At 35.9% G+C, this 24182-nt stretch overlaps 2 protein-coding genes across 2 annotated transcripts in view; both read left to right on the forward strand.

The window, feature by feature from the left end:
* Positions 1–5196: 5196 nt before the first annotated feature.
* LOC126774479 (myc proto-oncogene protein) lies at positions 5197–19388 on the forward strand. Its single transcript, XM_050496040.1, has 3 exons — positions 5197–5475; positions 7039–7687; positions 15833–19388. The coding sequence occupies exons 2-3, from the start codon at positions 7147–7149 to the stop codon at positions 16378–16380; spliced, it is 1089 nt and encodes a 362-aa protein (XP_050351997.1). The 5' UTR covers positions 5197–5475; positions 7039–7146; the 3' UTR covers positions 16381–19388.
* A 601-nt stretch (positions 19389–19989) lies between these two features.
* The window catches only part of LOC126774468 (tRNA dimethylallyltransferase), a 240990-nt gene continuing 236797 nt past the window's right edge, over positions 19990–24182 (forward strand). The window contains exon 1 of the mRNA XM_050496026.1: positions 19990–20202. Coding sequence (XP_050351983.1) covers positions 20065–20202 — 138 coding nt within the window. The 5' untranslated portion in view covers positions 19990–20064. The remainder of the gene's footprint in view (positions 20203–24182) is intronic.

Below are 24182 nucleotides of genomic sequence, written 5' to 3' on the forward strand. Positions count from 1 at the left end.
TCTTACATCGCCAATGTAGATGGGCGGTGGTGACCAATTTACATCAGGTGGCCTATTTGCTCGTCCGCCAACCAATAACATAAAAAAGAACAGTTAAATATTGATAGGGAGTATTTTTGTTTATACTTAGGATGTATTTACCTCTGGCTTAATAGGTATCCCATATAAAGCAGCTAAGCTTAAATTAATGAGTATAGTATAGAGACAAACGAAATAAAAAAATGGCTTTGAATTTAATTTAATTTCCGCCTAACTGTGACACCAATTCCATCGCGCACAAAGAAATTTGGCAACTCCTTTCTTTGTCGCACTACCAAAAAATGGAATTCCTTACCAGCTCACGTGTTCCCCTCCTCTTACAACCCGGGTTCCTTCAAACGAGGCGTGAAGAGGCATCTTGCGGGCCGGCAAGGCGAAGGCGGCTAGTGCAGAACGTTTTTCCCGTCTGTACTGGCCGTCGTCGCGTTTGGACTCTACTACCACTTACCATCAGGTGGAGTAGAGTCATTTGCCATCCCGGGGCATATAAAAAAAAAAAAAAAGAAATTTTAATGTCAATAAAATTTAATAAAATGTATATTCGTATTTTATATACTATACATATGCAAATACATGGACAAAAATGGCTTAGTAACTTTCTATCGCTTAACGAGCTTAATCCCTTTAGTATACTGACAAATTTGTAGGTTGACAGAGGCACCCCTAGTCATTGGCGCGAATTATGCTGTTTAATAATAAAAAAAACATTTGTTCAGAAATTCTAAATTTAAAATAACACGTCGGTGTGAAAAACAAAATTAGGGTTGCTTAATAATAATAATCGTATTAGTAGTTGTTAGTTTTTTTTTTAATGACAATAGGCATAAATCGTAAAAATAATGGTTGTATTTGACGACATAAGTATTACCAATTCGTTATGGTTTATGATTACCATGAAATATTTATATCATACATCTTACTTAACTACTACTTAAGCCAAAGTACAAAACCTTAAGAAAAATTGTAATTCATTTAACATATTTAATATCAAATAAAGTTAAAAAGCACAGATAAATAATAGTTTAAATCTATGGTATTGCTTTTTTTTCTTTTAGTTAATATTCATCTAGTATTATTTATTAACTACAACAAAGTAACTATTTCATATTTACCTTTTATAAAATCACCTACATCCTCAAATCTATCAAAATATATAAATATAACGTTCTGTGAGGTCATCGACACTATGTCCCGGGTGCTAGCCGGGACCTCGTTGCGGCCATTCGGCCGGTGCTGAGGAAGTGGGTCGAGCGCAAGCACGGCCCACCCACGTATCAACTCACACAGCTTTTGACCGGCCACGGTTGTTTCGGCCGGTACCTGTGTGAGGTGGTCGGTAGGGAGCCGACGGTGGAGTGCCACCATTGTGGCGGAGGAGCCGTGGATACGGCGGAACACACGCGCGTAGAGTGCCCGGCTTGGGCGGAGCCTCGCGCGGTCCTATCCACGGCTGTAGGTGGGGACCTGTCGCTTCCGGCCGTCGTCGAGAAGATGGCCGGAAGCGAAGAGATCTGGGCGGCAGTGTCACGGTTCAGCGCATGTGTCATGTCGCAAAAGGAGGAGGCAGAGCGGGAGCGGGAGGACGACGTGGACTCGCTCCCGCAACGAAGAAGGAGACCTCTTCGACGGCGACGTGCCTTCGCAGGCCGGACGCTGCCGCAGAGTTAAGGTGTGGTTGGCGGCGGAGCCAGTCTGTTGATCCGCCGCGGGGCTTCAAGCCCTGACGCCCAGCCTCCAGTGGCGGACTCGGGGGAGTCCGTCACGTAACAGGACGGAGGCACAGAGAGGAGGGAGGCGCGCCCCAACATCCTGGCGCGCTCTCGAGATGGGTCGCCTTATGGCGACGACCGCTGGCGGGGTTGCGGTTGTAAGTCACAACGTTCCCGTGACCCCGCCGCCTTGCGGAGAGGCGGAAATCCGGGGAGGTTTTAGTGGGTAGGACGGTGGCCCTCTGCCCCGTGAGTCCCACATACCCGTCCCGGTCCCCCCGGACCGGGCGGCAGGCGTAAATGCCTTTCCTCCCCGAAAAAAAAAAAAAAAAAAAAAAAAAAAAAAAAAAAAAAAAAAAAAAAAAAAAAAAAAAAAAAAGTCATCGACACTTAATGAAACAAACGCAATGTCAGTGTAATATTAGAATTTGCTTTGTATTCAAAATGACAGAATTTATTACAAATAAATAGGATTTAATTTAAAAAAAAATAGTTATGTCATTCGACTATATATGATTCCGAAATATTCAAATTATCTTTTATCTTGTTAGGAATTATAAAATATACATATTTTGGTAGATGACGAAAACATCTAAAGCCTTATAAAATCTTCCTTACAGCTAATCAGTTATAGAATAACTATTTTATGTTTTGTTACCGTTGACGGGTTTTTAATTGACTCATGAAAACATTTCGCGCGTTTAACGACTGTCCTGAATAAAAAACGTATTTACGACAGGTAATTTTGATCTAATATAAATAATTTGCAGTCAAGTTGATACGTCACAATAAAAACATATCTGTCAAATTTTATGTGACATATTTCGGCAACCCTAGATAAACATAAGCTGAGCGGATTATAACGGACACAGCCCTATTTAAATAACAATACATTTTTTAATTACCACAAAGCATATTCTCTATTCCGTGATCAATAAAGACGTGAATCGCTCGAAAGTTTCGTCTATGCAAGACATTGTCTGTCAAACTCGGCTTGCTTCAGCGTCCTTCACTTCCTGCATCTATTTTTTGTTGGGGAAGAGGGTCGAATGAATGTAAAATTAATTGAAGGGTACTTTCACTGAAAGGGTTACGGTTACCGGGGCGCTTGATCTAATTTCTCTACGGCTCTGTAGAGATGTAAGTACTTGGATTAGAGAAAAGACTTCGATACATCCATGATTATTATTTACATAAAACTGGTTGTTTTTAACGAAAACATAAATTTCACAGAAGTGAAGTTAGCATAAGCATAATTGCAATCCGCTCGCTTTTTATCCTTAAATATTTTTAAATACAACTTCCTTAACCCATCCAACATAACAGGGATCAAACGCGAGTACCCCAGATTTATTTGCCTTGGAAGTAAGTGTATTGCAGCTAACATATCGTAACTTCTGGCTACTACTGAGAAAATTAATATTGGTTATCTGTAAATAAAAGTAAATATTAATTTTAAGTTATAAAATATAATATAAGCTAACCACAAAACTTGCGAGGTAGGTCAATATGATGTCCAAAATAAATGTTATTTTTTTTTTATATTACATGGCATCTCATCACATGTTCTACTGCTACACTGCAATACATCACCATTCCGACTAGTATATAAGTTAAATTTTATATAATTTATACTAACGAGTATAATTAAATATCACTTCCGTTTATATACTGTCCTTAAAAGCGATAATCATATTTTATTTAATAAAGTTGATATGTTTAAACCAAATAGTATGTTTGTTAAACGCTGTTACACTACAAGGGGCACGCATAGTAACAGATAATGACAATAAAAAAAAAATTTGTAAATAAAAACAAAATTAATTTGAAACATTCGGAATAAATTATTTAAATGTTTCGAAACAGTTTTGTTAATAATATTCTGTTTTAAAATTTTGTGATTTTTTTTTTAATAATATGAATTATCCTAAACATTTACCTATAAGAAGGTAATTGTTAGACACGTGTAACTACCTAGATAAAATAATAAAAAAACTGTTTTGTTTGAAATATTTGATCTAATCAATTATTGTTAAAAATCGTAAATTAATTATTTATGTACTTATTTCAGTTAACGGAACACTGATTCCTTATTAAATATTTGTAGTACTTATCCCAATATTTTTTATTTGATGATATATTACAAACTTAATCCAATACAGTAATATTTCTTATTAACGCTTCTTATATATATTAAGTAATATAAAACCTTTTACATTTATATATTTTTTGCCTAATTAAAGATTGATATACGATTAAAGCTTTTATCTTTGGTAGATTCGAAACCGATCGCTGTTAATTGTTATTATTGACATCAAAATAAAAGTTTCGTTAGTCGTAACTCGTAATATATTTTGCAAAGTTGACGTCGTTGACGAGCGTATTTTTTTTTGTTTCTGCGAGAATGCAACGTGAGGAATTTAGGGTCGATGACTCTTTTGGCGGGCAAGTAGGATTGGGTGCACGCATAGATTCAAAATTAAATATGGATATTTATATTTCTTGCATTGAAAATTTAAATTATGCTTTAGACAAAAATATTATGATTAAATCGCAAAATAATGTATTAATCTATTTATAATAATAATATAACTTCGTGTCAGACTTTAAAATCTCTGTTTATAATTTTAGTTTAGCGTCATTCAAGATAATAGTATTAATTAACAACTAAATGTAGGAGTATGTATACATACTCATAGACACGTTTATGCGACAATGTTTATGGAAATTTATATAGTTTCTTAAATTATAATTTTAAAGTTACTTTTAACTTATATTCAAAAATGTCGCCACAGTTATATAATAAATTAGAATTATGTGGACATTGAGTATGCAGGATACCTCTGACCATCGACTAATTGTTTACGGAGACGCTGAATAATAAATAATACCCTAGCAATTCATCAGAACCACTCAGGCATTTTTGCTTCGCGCCATAAGCCGCCGACTTAGGAATGTCGACCGACTGGCTTCGATATCAGCAGCTGTGAAAAAACAAAGCGACGTACGCTCTCCCTCGAAGAGCAACGACGGCCGAGTGAAGAGCGAAGCTAAGCTACCTACCTAGCTAGCTCGATTTTCCACCCACAGAAACCGCGTCCGTACGACTAACTTCACACACATCTATATTCCATACGTCTGTGTCGAATGCCGCTGCGCTGATTTCCTTCTTCGTGCACCCCTCCTCCCCGCGAGACGCCGGACAACTCGTCTCATTCTCTCTATAATAACTATGAATTCCTATCAAATTAGTGTTACAATCTGTTGAAGGTTCATCAGGAATATAGTGGATTGAAAATATGATGCAGGACGCGGCGTATTTTCAGAGTATTCGTGAATGGCATCAAATTAGCCGGTGCGGCGTGAGGACGCGAGGGGCGCGGGGCACACGCCGCGTCAGCGCCCGAGCGCCGCCGACCGGCGACCGCTACTCGCTTGCTACCTCGCGCCTCGCCAACTAGTCGTGTTCACGGCGCCACACGAAAAGCACGCGCGGCTCTCCTTAGAACCGGCCCGCACCCGAATAATGTTTCAGTGTTTGACTAACTCAATCGGAGGTCTCGGAAGAAGTACCGTATTTAATTTACACTGTATAACCAACCGCATATTCTCAGTGAGTGTTACGCAGTGCGTGCGGAAAAAACTTTGTCGAAGATTCTGAAGAATCTTGTGTAAAATTGTGTAATTCGCCGGCTGCGGTCGGATCGCGTTTTGCACAAACTTTCTGGTGAGTGATACTAAACTATAATAATATGAGTGTTTTAGTGCAAAATATTTTGATTATATGCGAATGTTTTAGTCGGCGATTGTTCAATTAAGTACGGGTAGATACTTAGATTATTCATTGTAGAAGAGTGGCGGGGCGTTGCCGGCTTCGAACCGCGCTCAGTAGACGTTTCTGCGAAATGCCGGCATCCAAATTCCTAACATTAGTATCGAAGCAATGCAGTAAATACTTTTCGCAATAACAAATGTTATTTTACAACCACTGACATTTTTACTTGATTCTGTGGGTACTTTTTTAATTTGCCGCTATTTTATCTTTGACATTTATAAACATATATATAATTAAAAGATAAATAAAATCATAAAAAAATATATTTTACATGAATAAATTAAGAATTGTGAAACATTGAAAAATATATAAATTCCAAGGAAACTTAACTAGAACTTGATTTTCATAATGTTGCAAGAAATTAAAAGAATATTATTAAGAAAAAAACCTAATTTTTATTAAATACTATTTTATTTCACAAACAGTGTTAATTTATGAATATTTAGAATGTAAAATATGTAAAGACATAATATTTCCTAGTTTTTTTTTTGGAGAAATTATTTAATATTAATTTTTATCATTCTATAAATTGTATAGGTCGAGTAGGAAAATACAGTTTGAAAAATTATTTTAATATTTTTACTTTTAATAAATCTGGTGATATTATTAATAAAAAATACAGATCATAAAGATATTAACTTTTATTTCAAAAATACATAATTCTTTTAGCACATACAAATTTAAGTTATAAAAATTATTTTAGACACTCGATCGATTAGCTGTTAAATTTACTCTTCGCAAATTTACTTAGTGTGTATTTTTTTAATATTTACAATGTTTAAATACATTATTATATGTATATGTACGACAATACGTTTGTTATTGAACAAAATATATACATATCTGCATTGCATACATAATGCTATGGACGTAATTATTATGTATTATGTATTTACTAAGGAAAATACAAAATAGCGGGAAAATTACAACTTGCGTTCGTTTCATTTGTAAACACAAGTTTCGCGCCATTACATACTTGTAAACAAAAGACCTTTTTTTAAAAAAAATTCTACCTAGCATTGTCGAATTCGCGGAATATCAGCACGCCTCCAACTTCAGGTAGAAAATTTAAAAAAAATACTTAGGAGGGTTCATGGGACAATAGCTAATTGTTGTATGAATTGGGATATGCTTCAAGGCCGATGTACCCTTTAAAACAGTTGTTGGCCCAATCCAGACTTCAGTCTACATTCGGGCTTCAAACAGACCAGTTCATAGTTAACTGTCTAGTAGTGCTAGCGTGTATCCTGTTTGTAAATAACAGGGGTCAACACCCCTCGTGTTTATTTTCATTTTTAATCAGATTTTTTAAAAATTTACAACGTACTACGCATCAAGGACTTAGAACAATAGGACAGTCATAACAAGTGGTCAATACTTTGAATTTTTTTTGCAAATAGTTTGATAACATAGTGAAGCAGTGTTGTATTAAAGTGTATTTCTCTTTTGTTGCAGACGGTGTGCGTGGAACCCATCGCGCGCATCGTCCTTGTGATAAGAGGCCACTGTGATATCGACGAGTTCGTCTTAGCTTTAAAACTAGTTAGGCTTTAGTTATACAAAATGTCGACGCCAATCGACGCCCACATACTTCAGTTCGACGTATGGGAGACGCTGGACGAAGAGTCAATGGAGTTGACTCAAACGTCGGAGTTCTGGACTCAAGTGCAATACGAAACTGAAAGATTCGACTTGGTCCCACCGGCGAATTTAAATAACATCTTACAAGATAGCGACGTGGATTGGAGGATTACTGAGACACCAGAGGAGCATAAAGACAACATAGTGCATCATGATTGCATGTGGGCTGGCTCATGTATAGACTCTGTGCATCCTAGCAATACATTCGTGCCGTCTGATTTGATAACCGCGACGCCTGGTCAGAGTCTGCTGCGACGAGACACTTCGCCACCCCGGCCGGAGACGCCTCCCTCGCTGGATGGTGATGAGCACCCGCAATTCCGACACGCAGTGGACGTGGCCGGCACCGCTCTCCGGCTGCTGCGGGACTCTGCGGCCGTCGCAGCGGACCACTCTTACACCCTCGCTCGTCAGCACTTCGACTGCCTTGGAGTTCAAACACCTTCTGACTCGTGCGAATCAGGTATTGTACTACTTTTTTTCTATTTGTTTTCTTATGTCTAAAGGAATCTTAGCATTTGATCATAATTGTTAATTTACGATGATGTAATCCAATAGAATCCATAAAACTCGATCATGACACCGAAATCATGTTATAACATTTATGTCGGTCGCTTTAATATGTTAGAACGATGTCGGTCGGATTTAAAATTTAAATGTAGCGTACATTTCAGGGACGCGTTGACTTACCGAAAATCGCACTATCTATTGACAGCGCAGTGTTACCGCTTTACAAATTCTAAATTAACTCGTCAGTTATTCACCTCGGTTTTTAATTAAATAAATTATAATTATGTTTGGACATACTAATCAGCGAAGACGTTTCGATATTCGCCAAATAATAACTCATGCAACGTTTCAAAGCGCAAGGCTGTTATTTACTAGCAAACCCTACGAAAGTTGTACCAACTAGTAATTGGGGATTGAAGAATACGGCAAGATGGGAGCGGGTCGCGAGTCTCAGGACGCAGGCGTCGCGACAAGAGCGCGGGAAACTGCGTATCGACCGCGGCCCCTTCCCTACCCCCCGTCCCACCGTCTAGACGCACCCGCTTCCGGAACCTTCGCCTTCGACCTTGAACGTCTCAACCTTCCTTAATATCCCGACCGTCTTATCCTGAGATTGACTTGTTTAATTGGTTTTAATACCGACTTCAGCTCCGTCCTTTTCCCGGGACTGCAGAGGTCGCAGGAACGTCGACCGGGACGTCCCGACATTGACGCATCCCAATCCTCGGGTTAAGGTTAACATCCTCGCAGTCTGGACGACCAATAAAAATGATGAACGTGCTCCCAAAAGTTCACATCTATCGTTTGAATTTCGATTCCAGTTTTGTACGATAATTCTATTGATTGATTGAAACAGTTAAGTTACTAAAACCTGCCTTTGGAAAGTTGAGTCTTATCTCAGGAACAGTTCGGCCACGCTTGAATGGGTACATTGAAATAGTTAAATCCAATCGCATCGCTGTATAGGAGAATGTCTTGTTAGAAAATATTCTGATAATTTCATTAAAAAAAATTTGAAAGTCATGAAATATAATGGAAAGAGTGATACCGTAACGCGCCTTTAATTTGCGTTTTATTTTAAGTACTTACGACCTCAGGCGTATATGTCGCAGACATTATATGCAACATTACAACAACATTGTGTTATAATCGTTTCTGCGCTAGCTCTATGCCTGATAGCTTAGCGTAAGGTCGCGATGGATTTATGTCCGCACATCGCTTATAACTTCATCAATATTTTTTAATATGTATTCAATATTATCTTAACTAGGCAATCGAATACCTAATTGCATGTTATAAATAAATCGAGGTTTGCATTCTCGGCATGTCTCAGCTCGTCCGATCCGTTATTCGTATAAGAATGCAACGGAATGAAATGGAATCTCATTGAAGTTGAGCTCAGGGCTCGCCGGACTGGTTTGAGACGCGGTACTGCCATGTCTAGTCCGTCCGGATGACAATTTGATAGACGGCTATATCTCGGAAACATCCATTAAAGTTCATAATTACAATTCTTTACGAATATCGATTAAAACCGGAACGCCACAGCACTGTCTGGCGAGCGCGGGAAATTTTACGACGCACGCGCTGTATTATCGCGCGTAACCGCTGCGAGTATCGTCGAAGTTATCACATTTTTTCCGCTGTAGTACCTATGTTCTGTAAATACGTGTACATTTTATCGGTATGATTTTACAGCGCTTTATTTACCTACAATTAAACGCCGGGCGCTAGATAATAAATCATCTTTATTAACAAACGTTGAACGCCGTTGCGTCGACGATTCTCTGAGAATTAAACATTTCGGTTTATTTAAAATAGTAAAGTTCCTGTAAAAGTTTCGCAACGCGGCGTCAGGGGCGCTGTTATTATTAACGCGGGTAACCTAATAGACTCTGGACTGATAAGCGCTAGGTGCTTTTGACCCGCATACTATCTTGATAGATTGCGCGTTCGCAAACATGATTTATGATATTTAAATTCTCGTTCCCGTTAAGTAGGTGATATAAGTGGGGCGACTTATGGATATTGTCAGTTTCTTTAAGGTTATTCAGGCCGTGAGATCCGGTTCTGTCCCAAACAGTATCAATCAGCGGCGGGCCGCGAGCATTCCAATTGCAATATTGAATTAAACTGCCAATTTTTTGTAACGGCTATTTCCCACCTGATCATATTCAATCCGACATAACATTTTTTTCATTTGTGTTGCAATTTAACTCGAAAAAACGTACGGAGTGTTTTATTAAGATAAGGGCTTGTTCTAACATAGTTATAAATGAAGTGGCTAATCGGTTGTAACGGTTCGATGGAACTAAGTTTTTAATCTGATTTGCTCATTGGGTCCCCATTGTATTTATCGATCTTATTCAATATAGGATTTTACATTTTATCAATTCGCTAACCGTAATAAATGGCCTCGGGCGCGTAGTTAAAGCAATTTGAACGGTTATATTAGGTATTTCAAGCTGTGACCTACATATTGTATTACTTAGTGCCTAAGCTAGCCTTAACTCTGTTACTAGTTGCCTGTCACATTTGCAGGGCTCATGTGTGTTCTATTCATATCTGCAACACATACGAATCGTACATTCTCGCAATATTTACTAACACTGCAAGTAACATTCTTATTATGTAACTCCGATTTAGATACTAACATAATATATATAGGCTCTGTGACAAATTCCTCATGGTATCGTTTTATATTTTTACTGCTTTATCACGAAAATACTTTAATTTGCTACTTTATTGTCGCGCAGCTCTGATAAGTGTATTCACCACGCCTCGCTTGTCATATTAAATTTATATAAAAAATGTTGATACGAATTATAATATAGTGGAAGTGACCTTGCATTTATCGTACGACTAAGATATTTGAAACCTATCAGCCTGTAGATAAGTCGATTCGCGATCGAGATGTTTGAAATACTAGGTCAATATGCGATTGTAGATAGAAATTCCTGTTACTCGTTCGTTGAGAATGACCGGCGTTCGCATTATCCATAAAATCGGTATATTGAGTGAATCGAAATATATATGTGTTAAAGTTAGCGTTCGGAATCGATTAATACAATGTAGAATCGATGGACAGTTGCTTGAATAGTGACGATGCCTTATTGGCCTCTGCGTGGCCTTCGTGAATCAACTAGCTATCAATGACGATAACAATATTACAACGTGTCACACTAACATAAATTTGTATTGTCTTATCAAGAAAAACGTCTTAAATATACTACCAATGTATGTAGTATGATACCCGGCACGGCAACAAGATAATAAACATATTCACCTTGATCTCGACGTTTTTAGTTTTTAGAAATATTAAAATATTACGTTTTATCGTATTCGTTAATTTTCCATCGCAACATAAATTAGTCGCGTCCTTCGCGACTCATTGATTGATACGACATTACAACCTTTAACACCTTTAGCGTTTGTTTAAGAAACTTAAGACGCTTATTGCTATTTCGGATGTATATTTATGTTAAGGTAATTTTCCTTGAATACATTTTTAGTACGTCAAATAGTACGCTGTAACTACGTAGAACGTTTACACGAACTTGTTTGAATAAATTATAACGCAAAAATGCAATACTAATACGTCTTAAAACATTTTTCTCTTAAGTTTTCTGATGATGATATAGGAGATAAATTGGGCAATAAAATCAAATATTTATTCTATGTATGCGTAGTGATAATTTTGATTATAATTTGACATCGTTAATGGGTGTGGTCTTTGGGAGACCAAAATGGTTATTAATGACGCAAGATTAACCAGTTTTATATATAAAAAATAATCCGGAAATATAACTGCGGTCGACGAGATGAGATGTCTTGACTACTACTACTCGCTCGGTGACATTTTATTTGAATATGTCAATGCTAGGCTTCGTATTATAATTAAATCAACTTGGTAACAAATCATTTTATTTAACAATTATGTATGCGATTTTCGTCATTAACGCTTTTGGCCAATTTATGTGCATAAACTATTGTTTTACATTTAGTAAAAAGATTTATTTTAATTAATTTGTCCTTTGTAAATTTCGACATCGAATTTTGAATTTCGGCACAAAAGAATAATTTATATTATTGTATTCTATGATCTTGAATTAATTATTAAACTTATATGATAAATGGTGGATCGGCCCATCGAAACAGAAGTTTTTACGCACACGCGCGTCCATGAACTTCCGCTCGAACCTCGTCAAGGCCGCATTAAACCAATCGATTCGCCATAAATTACCACCGCCTATTATAGCAGGCACCCAGTCTCAAGTAGTTAGCACAACAGAGATGACCGACTTTTCTTAGTTGCGTAATATGCCAGAAATACCTATACGGCCGCATGTAGGCCGGTTTAAAAGTTCCCCCGCATACGTTTATGGGCGGACTGTCCGCTATGGCAAACTAGCGCGGGTGTGAGCGAGCCGTTTAGGTCTCTCGACACCGAGGAAGCTATAATTTAATCTTATCTTTTAATTAAAAATAAGACGTTTCCGCTTGAATGAAAAAAGATAATTGAGCACGTTTCCTATAATAATTATTAAACAACGGCTTAGGAACCGGCACGGCCTCTCTTATTCTAATTAGCATCGGCTACATCCTATCAGATACACGTACAAGTGGTTATTAAATTATAAGTAACGTGGAGCGACTTATCAGGTGAATGCAGTGTTATAAAAACTCAAGGACAGATGTTTCGCCTTTTATCATAATATTCTTATCAGTCGTATAAAATTCTAACGCAATCGTTACAAAATACATTTAATGTTCGTCGTGTTGTCAAACGATAAATCAAAGCTAAACTTGAAAACTGTTGTAGTTTTAAGAAATGCTACGTCATTTCCTCGTAACCGTCTGTAGCGTAAGTCCATTAGGCCGTCTCGATGCAGCTCTCGAAATAGATTTTTTTTTTTCAAAATACGGCGGCTTTATCAAACAGCCTGTATAAGATGGCGTGAGCCGCGAGCGCGTCACGATAATTTTTAATTATCGCTCTCAAATGCCAGTGAACTTGGCCTCGGATCGTGGCCAGCGGAGCGTGTGGCCTCCGTCTTAACAGGTCACACCTGACGACATCATTGTATAGCGTTCCATTCTGGATAGCACGACCACTGTCGAGACTAACCTAACCCTTCCTTACACTTCAGCCATGAACGTCATACGTATTGAAACAATCCAAATTGTAACGAAAAGATTTCACCATAACTTAGCCCCTTAATCTTAAGTGCGACTTGTTATAATTTTAAACTTATAATGGTATTTTCCAAGTTGTTAGGGGAGATTTTGCCCATTAAAAGCTGGCGAAATGGCGACTAACGCCAATCGCCTTGCTCGCTTAATTAAACAATCTTCAAAGATCGCTAACTTTCATTCTACAGCGATATAATTTATAGTATAGCATAAATTGTTTCAGAGACAATCAGATTGGTAACCATTCAAATAGTTCATAGACAATGCAAATAAAAAATTATAAATCTGTAATCCGTAACAGCCTGTGAATGTCCCACTGCTGGGCTAAAGGCCTCCTCTCCTCTTTTTGAGGAGAAGGTTTGGAGCTTATTCCAAACTCGCATGGGTTGGTAGAATTCACATGTGGCAGAATTTCAGTAAAATTAGACACATGCAGGTTTCCTCACGATGTTGTCCTTCACCGTAAAGCACGAGATGAATTATAATCACAAATTAAGCACATGAAAATTCGGTGGTGCTTGCCCGGGTTTGAACCCACGATCATCGGTTAAGATTCACGCGTTCTTACCACAGGGCCATCTCGGCTTACAAAATCTGAAAAAATCCAGAGCAAACGTTTAATTTCATACTGGCTTCTGTCTATTTCAAGCTCTAGGATCTACGAAGCAAAATGAAACTTGAACAAACTTTTCGGTCGCGAATGTAATTGGAATAACATTGTTTGCAAACATTTGGTTTCGTTAAGTGTTATGTAATTAAGGAAGTTGTATTGACGCCGAGCACATCTTTTGTTCAGGAAACTGTTGATAACATCTCATTAATTGTTCAATTGAGTTTAGAACTATTGCAACTAATTATGTCTACGGTGTCTCGTTGCAAACGGTATGCGGTTAACTGCGAATCTATGACTCATTGTATTTCTCACGGTAAGACAGACGGTACATAGAAATTGTGACTAATCACATCTCGAGTTGGAGAGCTGAATTCGAAAGGAGTAATTCATTCGAGATCATGTTTATTTTTACTTATCTTTTAGCATTATAAGATGCTATCGGAAAACGCAACTCCTCAACGAGATTTTATTGCCGAACCGTAACTAAACTTAAATTTAGAACTTGATGTTCCCGTGTAGTCTAAACAGTCTGTACAAAGATTGTAATAAGATGCTCGTCTCTAAATCTGGCAGCTTTTACCACTTTTCGACGTCGGCAGACAATAAAAAGCGGATTATCTGTAGCAAGGTTTAGAAATGAAGCGGCGGTAGATCAGAGAGCCGTATCTCGAGTGATGTCGATATAATAGATATGCACTAGACCGGAGCCTGGCGCACAATACAGGGCGTATCGCTTACACGCAGAGCTGAAACAAATACTCTCGAGCGTCCGTTAATCGCGTCGACGCCAGAGAAAGAGAAAATCGACTCCCAACACTATAGATCCTTTACGCCTACATTTAGACGTCATGTGAGCCGTGTTTGACGACAGGCGCCAACGCGGGACAGAATTAGATCGACGCGCCACCGCGATAAGCACACGAGTAACTATGCGGAAATCAAATAAAAAGATCGCGTTGGTGTGTAAATTTATCGTCACTTTGGTCGATTATGCGTTTTTTCCTACTGCGTATTCGCAAATTAAACGTGCGTCCCTGAATCGTGCGCCGTTTTGTAATCGAACAGCTGCCCACGTAACTTGTTTCTATTTTCAGTAGTTAGGATGTAATCAGAAATTCTCGGCCAGTGTTTAACGACTCCTAACTGGCGGAGCCGAGTTGGGCGACTTTAATCACAATGAGTCGCTGACATAATTATTTGTTAGAGTAACCGGATAATGCAGTTGCATACGATGATTTCCGCGAAACTTACAGCGTAGAGTAAATACGATACGGCCGAATGACTACTCTACTACATCCGTAGTCGAACTCGATGCCTTTACCCACTTACAACTTGCCTCGGTCATTCATAGATATACAATGTCGCCTTTATGCAGCCCTCGACAGCATTTTCGCAGCAATGCGATCATTGCAAAACTGCGGAATTCAGGCCGAGTTTCCGTTGGCATAGAATTACACCTATACAGTAATATTATATTTAATCTATATTCAAACAATAATTATCCTGTACATTTGGGAGTTCTAGCCCTGTGGCTTTTGCTCTAGAAAAAGCAGGTAAATAATATTAGGGAGGCGCCCGTGTTGAGGCAGTTACCATTGACGCCACCAACTCCGTACGTCTGCCACATACATTTTATTTTATGCTATTTCGTAGTCCAAAGCCTTCGGGATAAATTAATTAGAACAATGTATATACGTAAATATAAATATTAATTATATATTTCATGGAATAGAGCTTATTTTGTGCAAAAAAAGTAACTGAAGTGGGCACTAATACAATACGGCTAAATTGATGCCGGAAAGCGTGTCCACCGGTTGATATCCGAACGTCCATTGAGTGTGGACGCTGCGGCAGAAACCGCGCACGCGCTCTAGTTTTGGCGCGAATAGGCGTGACGTCAGGCGTCTGGATCGATGTCGACAGACGCTGCGGTAGTACGACGGGGTCGACGCCCTCCCCCCTTCCCCACACCCACAGCCCCCCAGCCACCTGACTACTGCAATCGCATCCCGCCTCGGCTACATCTAGTCCCGCACTCGTATATCTATATAGGCGCCGCTATGACAATCGCCCGCCTTTTATGGTGATGCGAACGTAATGAACGCACTATGAATGAAAGTATGCGAGATATGTAATGGTTAATGCGGGTTTTATTTATAAAACCAAGGTATATTTCAAGATATTTTTATGATAATAATAACGACAAACCATTAGGGGATCATTTAAAATAGTTTTATGTATAACGCCTTATACAAATAGATTTTTTTCTAAACCCATTCTCTATTGTTGCAGAGGAGGAAATCGATGTGGTGTCACTCGGAACTTCACAACAACCACTGGCTTCAACATCGCAATTGCGTGTGGATTCTTTGCCACGAGCGCCTTCCGTCCAGGAACGGCATCATATACAGCGTACTGTTGAGAACGTTATGAACGTGAGACCACCCGCTAGAAAACGTTTAATACCACCAACGACTATGCCATCGGCCTCAGTTCCCCGACGGCGGAGAGGTCCCGGCAGAAGAGGTCGTTCTAATACCGACACGGATTCTGAAGCAGAATCCCCTGAAATCGAGCGCCGTTCGATCCATAACGATATGGAACGCTTAAGACGTATCGGTCTCAAAAACCTCTTCGATGAGCTAAAGAAGCAAATCCCTGCCACTAGGGACAAGGAGCGAGCGCCGAAAGTAGTGATTCTGCGAGAGGCCGCTTCCCTCTGTCGCAAACTACGAGACGAGGAGCTCGAGAGGGAGTACCTTAAAAAGCAGCAGAACAAATTGGTGGCCAAGTTGAAAAAACTGCGGACGATGTTAGCGTCACGTTATCGCCCGTACTGAGCGTCGTGTGTGAAACACTGGTGACCGTTTCGTTTGAGAGGCCCGGTCTTCTCCTCGCGACTCTTAGGGACTGGTAACTTTCTATTATGTCATGAAAACGTATTCGTACGTTAGGATTTGTACAATAGGTACTGCGACAAATGTCCCTGATAAGATATCGGGTCGTCGTGGCCGTTTGATTGCAATCGATCTCTTCGCAACGGAGTCGTATTGTAGTTGTATATTATCAGCTTGTACGGCTTACTCTGCTTCTGTGAGAATGCGCGTTAATGTAGTCGTGACACGATAACCGCGGGTTTGTTTTGCTCAAACGACATTTTGCAGTGCCAAAGTGAGCCATAAAGCTGCTTTCTATAAATCCAACGTCTTCAGTAAATTTCTTAAATAGTTACAGACTGCTTTGTGAACTAGTAGACTGGTTTTACCTCTAAAACGTTTTTTAATTCATTAAAAGTAATTTATAGTTGACAGTGCAAACAGACAATCATGTTGATAAAAATGTCTTCATTATTTTATGTTTCGACAGTGATTAGTGTTTTTTACTGAACCCTCTCTTGATGGAGTAACGATAGGCCGTGCACTAATAGCGGTGCGTTTTGAATCGCACTTCGTAAATACTGTAAATAAGATTGGTAGAGTGACGATAGTCTTGAATTTATTAGTTAGGCTGGCAGAAAGTTGTTGTTGGCTTTACGGAAAGTTCTAGAGGCGCTGGCCACTATATATGTTTTCGGCCCGGTTCGTAGGATTTTCTTTTTATCCCGCGTCTCGTCGTTAAAATTCGCGAGAGCAGGGTAGTGATATCAATATTGTTTTAACTTGATATTATTATAAGTGTACACCTAGATTAGTTCGCTTACGGTTTTTTGTAGTGTTTTTGTTATTTTGTAAATTTTAACACTTTTAATGTTTTTTTTTTAATATGTCGCGCAATTAACATAGAATCACTGTAAAATAAAACATCATTGTGAAATTTTCGACAACTTGGACCATTTTTGAGATAATTAATTATTATTCGTTAATATTGCACCTTTATAAAATGCATTTCATAACACATGGTTTATATTATTGTATGAATGAATATTTAATAAAATGGCGTGCGACTAATTGTTTTCGCGCCTTTTTTCATAGTAATGCCACTGACAAAAACAGCAAATAAATGGACAATCGAAAATAATTAGTATGCGCGTTAAAAGGTGAATAAATTTGCACATTCATTATTGACTATTGTATATGTATCATAATTATTACTTTGCTTTAGTATATACAGATTATATTTTATCCATATGGATATTAATATGGACGCAATAATAGAATGGATTTTTTTTTTAAAACTTAAGTTAAGTTACTAACTTTGATTCAGTGAAAATAATAATCTCAGTGACTAATGTCCGTTCATTAAAAAATAGACTGTGTATTTTGATAATAACATCATGACCTACGATTACAGTTAGCCCGTATTGGGCTTTAACATAAAAATAACCACGAAATAGTTCCTCATAGTACCTACTAATAGAAAATTTGCATTTTCTTTATTATTATATTATATTTTATTGCAGTAAGTTAGTGATGTACTCGCGATAGTTATGATAAAGTTGAAAGTGAAAGCCTGGCTGGAAATATTAATTTTGAGCCGGACTGGATTTGGCATAGATTATAAATATATAATGGACGCCGTTTTTTTTCTGGTCAGGCTTTTCAAAGGTTGATGTTTTATCATGCACATGGTCAGCAGAATTGTACGTTTGAAGGCTTTAATTGTGTGCGGAATGTGCCTTGCTATGTACATATACATAAATAGATAATATTAGGTTTATACTCGAATTAGTTGCAAGAAATATTTTTTTGTGAGAAATATTATTGTAGGGATATAGTGTTGTTCTTATAAGTAAAGTAGTGGTACACGAGGAGGTTTATATTTATCGTGTTAAAGATTCGCAGTTTATCTTCCACTAGGCGTATAATGTACATAATAGGAACTAGATCATAGATGTATGTCATCTTTTTTATAAACAAGTTTTTTTTTTCTAGTAATTGTTTAATTTTTTCATAACTGGAGAGTTACGAATTCTCGAATGTTGTACCTGCATTTAATTTTTTTTTTTTGTTAATCTTGACATAAATAATAAAGATAATAATGATTTAGTTATTTTAAAATAACATTGGTTTCATACGGTGTTTAATGGAAAATAACGTTTACATAAGGAAAAGTCAGTAAGTTAATGGTATAATAATAGTAAGAAATGACAGCTTTATATTTGGTAGGACAGATCGAGATAATTAAAGCAATGCACATTATTTGTGACAAGGCACATTTCCACCACTGCCAAATGGAAAATATGAATAGAAAAAAAAATACATAGCAACTTTGGTTTTGTATATTTTATAAATAAGGTTGGGATGATTAAGTCATGTTATAGTTTAATTTTTATTACTTTTTCTTTGTATAGTATCCTTATGTAAGATGGAACATCTAACCGTCGTCTGCGGATTGGGACCAGTCGAGAGATGTAGAGATTTTATAAACCGATTGGTTTTCTTTTGTATAAAAATGTCGGGAGACGATGACGTAAGAGATCCCGCGGTTCGCAGGCGACGGTTGCTTGTACGCCGCTACAGAGAATGCAGGATGCAAAATAGATTCCGCCTAACATTAATGTTGCACTTTGCAATCTTTGAAGCGGCGTTTAAAATTACAAAAACACATTTGTACTTACCACGTCTGAGTTTTTTTGGATACTATTATTATGAGGAGAAAAGTTTTTTGGTTTTTGTTCCTTAATTATGTGTATCAAAACCTTAAGATAATCATTAAATATGAAAATAAATGATAAGTCGGAATGTGCAGAGCTCAGAAACAGTTGGCTATTAGATTGTGATTTTTATACTTTTTTGGTATATCGGGGGGATGGTTAAATTGACGTTCAGATTCTGTGATTTTTTGTACCTGGGTGGTACGTGTTGGGGTACTGTTTCTCAAACTCTGCTTAGTTCGACTGAAAAAAAAATTATGATTTTTATTTAAATTTTTCCCTTTTAATTATAAGCAATTTATTGATAATTTTTATAAGAAAGCTGAAACATTTTAATCGATACAGAATATAAATATTTTTGCAAATATCAAATTTAAGCAGTCAATATTCGAAACAAAAAATTGATTTAAATAAACAATAATTCAAAGTATTATAATAATATATTTTAATGATGATTGTTTTGCTAGGTATTTTTTAGTAATTTAATTATTATAATTGCAAATATAAGAACCTATATGGCCTAATTATTTGAATAAACGAATGTTATTTTTTTCCTATTTAAATGATGAAATGAAATGATGATATTAATGATAGACAAACTAAAGCAATTTACTAAAAATGTTTATTATTATCAAAATAAGATTTAGTTCTATTCAGGATTTCATTTAAGTACCGATATCAGTAGATTTAGAAATAGAGAAAGTTTATTGTTTTGTATATCAACTAAACAACATTCATTTGATGCGTAATATTAACTATCAAAACAAATAATTACACGTGACACAGAGTGATCATGTGAAATACTATGATAAGTAGTTGGCTGTATGACGAACGACCTTTTCTAAAAATGGAACGTATCGCCATATGAGAGAATCTGTCAAAATAAACGTGAAGTTAGTTAGTGAGTGAAGTGTGTGCAAGTGTTGTTGTGATGGCCCTAAGGTCTGTGATATCGTCTAAAATCCCTATGGTTGTAATATTAGGAGCTACAGGGACCGGAAAAACTAAGTTAGGTGTTGAATTAGCTCAAAAATTTGGAACAGAAATAATAAGTGCCGATTCAATGCAAGTAAGTGTCTTCTAACCTCAAAACATTTGTTTACTTGAAGAATCCTAATTTTTTACGTGTATATTGCGAATGAGTACTTAACAAAATATTACTTTCTGATTGCTTATATCTATAACTTGACGTGACAAGAAAATAGAACTCTTATTATGCTTTAAATTAATTGCAGTATAAACATAACCTCTTAAGTCACCTGTTGGTCGCTTTCTTCTAGAGTTGCTAAAGTTTATATGTAAATAATTCTACAAATTAAAGAAAGTAAATCTTACATATAAAAATAAATAAAAAAAATACTTATATTTGATGAAAATTTAATTTTTAATAAAATTTTATTTTGATGAGTTTAACATAATATATTAGTTGAATAACAAAACTGTATACAATAACTAAATTACATTACCACTTTTTACTGTGTATCAATAATAATAAATAAAATTATGAATAGTCTAAATTATACAATTTTCTCGAAAAATCCTGGCGAGACGATTTTAGTATAAAATAAATTTACACAAATAACGCCTTGTTTTTACTACATTACAAATATCACCTTATTTATCTATCACTGATGATTGTTTGATATCTGATTCTTATAAGATTGTGATAATAAAAATAAATAAACATAGTAAATATGTATTTTTCTTAGTACAATTTCTCTTTAATTTGCATTGCGTATGAAGCTGACTTAGAAACAGCAGTACTTGGTATTGTTGTGTTCTGGTTTGAGGGGTGAGTGAGCCAGTGTAATTACAGGCACAAGGGACATAACATCTTAGTTCCCAAGGTTGGTGGCACATTGGCGATGTAAGCGATGGTTAACATTTCTTATAATGCCAATGTCTATGGGCGTTGGTGACCACTTACCATCAGGTGGCCCATATGCTCGTCTGCCTTTCTATTGTATAAAAAAAAAAAACAAATTACTTAAAATATTTTGTTATGTTATACAGTAATTCTTCATTTATCACTGTAATATATCGGTTATTTTTTTTACGCTAAAGTGGCTCATTTTATAATATACTTTACTTTTTTTTTTAAAGTGAAAAAAAGCTAAACAATCTTACCCAGGCTCAATCATTCTTTACACAAGTACACTTGTTTCTTTAAATTTCTTGAAGCATATGTGTAATCTAATAACACTTGATCACCTTCGCCAACAGAGAGACTACTACTGATATAAAATTTATAAACCTAATTTATGAATGTGACGCAGTTCACAATGTTAGGTCTGTCAAGCTTGTAATTACACTAGCTAATTGCACAAAATTGCAAACACAATCCTTTGAGGTAGAGTAATTGATATCTGGTTGGTAGCCATTCAGGCAAGATTACACAATTTCCTGCAACCAGAAGAAATACACAATAAGGCAAGGCGTTGTTAATATAAATATATTATATTATAATTTAATTTATTTACTGGTGACCCAAAAGCTGGCGCTTATTTAGCCCAAAGGCTGAGTCTAGCAGTGCAGAGAGGCAATTGTGCCAGCGATTTGGATACAATCTTTGAGAAGGCGTGTTTTTGCTATACATTTGTAATGTGTATTTTGTTTTTTTATTTTAATTTTATATATTATAAAAATGACTGTACATAGTTTTTTTGGTTAAATATATGTTACAATCGTTAAAAAATATATATTTTCTTTACTATATAACTTGTACCTGTATTTTTATTCTTCTATGTTTACTATGCTTGCACTGCATTAATTAAATTGCACGATTCGAAATGTGCAGAATTGGACCTTCTACATTGAAATAAAACTAAAAATTCCTTTTATTTTTCAATCCAATTGTTATGTTAATAAAATTATGTACAAACGCTTAATTGTTATTTAAGTTATTGACTATGATTGTGCAATATTTTGCAGTACATTGTGTAATCAGATTGTATTGCACAATGTTATTGAAATAAGTACATATTGTTTTTGTTGTGATTTGTTTTATTTCATTGAAACTATTTTATATTTTATGTGACCAATTAAAAGCTTTGCCCCTTTTGTGATATTTGATATTTTATAAATTGCATAAGTTTTGTAATATTTTTGTTTCAATTGGCATTTAATTGTGCATTGTACTGGAGGATTCCGTTGGTAATATTATAGTTTCTGTCAATATAAAAATTGAATATGTTTACAGAAAATTAATTTATGTGATGGCCTAGTGGTGGGAAGACCTAAATTTTATTAGTATCCATTATTCGAAGTTCAAACTCAGGCAAGCATCTCTGAATTTTCATGTTCTTAATTTGTGTTAACAATTCATTTCATGCTCGGCTGTGAAGTAAAACATTGTGAGGAAATCTACATATCTATTATTAGATTTTATTTATAATTCAAAGAAATTAAAAAGATAATTTAATTAATTATATCTAGAGGAACCGGTAAGAAGTTGAGTAGTTACTCTTTTCCAAACTATTAATCAATATATAATAAACTATTAAGCAATCTTTATTGTTGGGTAACAATGGGTGTCTGCTAGTTATCTTAGTTTGTTTGTGCATTTGCTTATCTCAGTTAATTTTAATCGTGTGTATGTAAAGTACTGGTTCACATAGCCCTTAATATTTTAATACAATCATACAAAGCTTTTCGTTTGATGGTGAAATGTTATGAATCTCTTTAAGAAATCATTTTGATGTATGTCTAATTCATCTCTTTGTCCTGATACAACTCGACTTTAAAAACAATATCGAGTGACCTTTGGGCTACTGATACAATTCATATAATAAACATCCGATATATATATATATATTTTCTCTTTTCTGGCGTGTAACTACGCCATTAACTTCCGATGTAATTGTTCTTGAAAAAAAAAATGCAAAATATTGCCATGTTACGCAACTACTAAATAATACACAAATTTTTAAGTTGTAAAATATTGGTTGTTTGTAAGAAAAAACAAAAAAACAGCTTGTCTTGCTTAACAAATTATATTCTTATACTTAATAAGGAGTACATTTTCTCGCTCTTGTCGCATTTGCTTCTGTAGAGGTCATTAAGTCTCATTTTTATGATTTTCACTTTTATTCCGTACCTGCGCTCTTGAATTTATATTTTTTTAAACGAAAAACAAATGTCCCGCCATTAAGCTAATATCTTTTCGGCTGTAACATTTACATTTACTTACCGATTAATTTTTATTTGTGTTGAGTGGACGCGGTTAACGAGGTAAATTAATAAAAGTTGTTTGTTTTATTGAATCTATAGAATATATGTTGATTAGTTATTTGCTTTTTTTTTAATTTAATTTCAGTCTTAGGTATATTTGAATTATTTAAAAAAAACAAGATATTGATGTAAATAAACATCAATATACATATCATATTTATTAAAATCATTATAATGTGGTTATATAAATAAATTAACATTGTGGTTATAAATCATATTGTAATCATTTTTAATATAAATAATTAGGCAATTACGTTGATATCATATATTTTATCATTTTATATATACAAAATATAAATGTCCTATATACCCTGTGACAATCTCCAAGCTAAAAGCTATCGTGAGAGTTCAATGCCAAATGTGTTAAGTACTAATTTTTGCGTGAAACCGAACGCATTACACCGATATGCCAAAAACTATGAATTGCAAACCGATATTGGTTAACCTCAATAGTGCGATTCTGTTAGATCAGATAGTATTAGATAGTCACTTCATTACTCACCCGTGAAATGTCGACAACCGACTTATGGTGATATACTATTTTGTTGCTTTTTATTTATATTACTTTCTGACATTCCACGGCCGTTTTCTGCAGAGAGTTTCGAGTCTCTTTTTATAGAATAGCCCTACTGGTACCGAGAGTTAGAATGGATACTACTGACACAGTTGTCATGAAATAATGACGATAAGCTCTTGCAATCGGAACCAACGTAAATAAAGTATTTTTTTGATTGTATACTTCAACTGATTTTAATTAATTAATCCCGATTTCATACGCATATAATAAGGGTTTTACTACTATATATTTTAACCAAGGAG

Source organism: Nymphalis io, chromosome 16, assembly GCF_905147045.1.
Source record: "Nymphalis io chromosome 16, ilAglIoxx1.1, whole genome shotgun sequence".
In the NCBI taxonomy this organism is placed as follows: domain Eukaryota; kingdom Metazoa; phylum Arthropoda; class Insecta; order Lepidoptera; family Nymphalidae; genus Nymphalis; species Nymphalis io.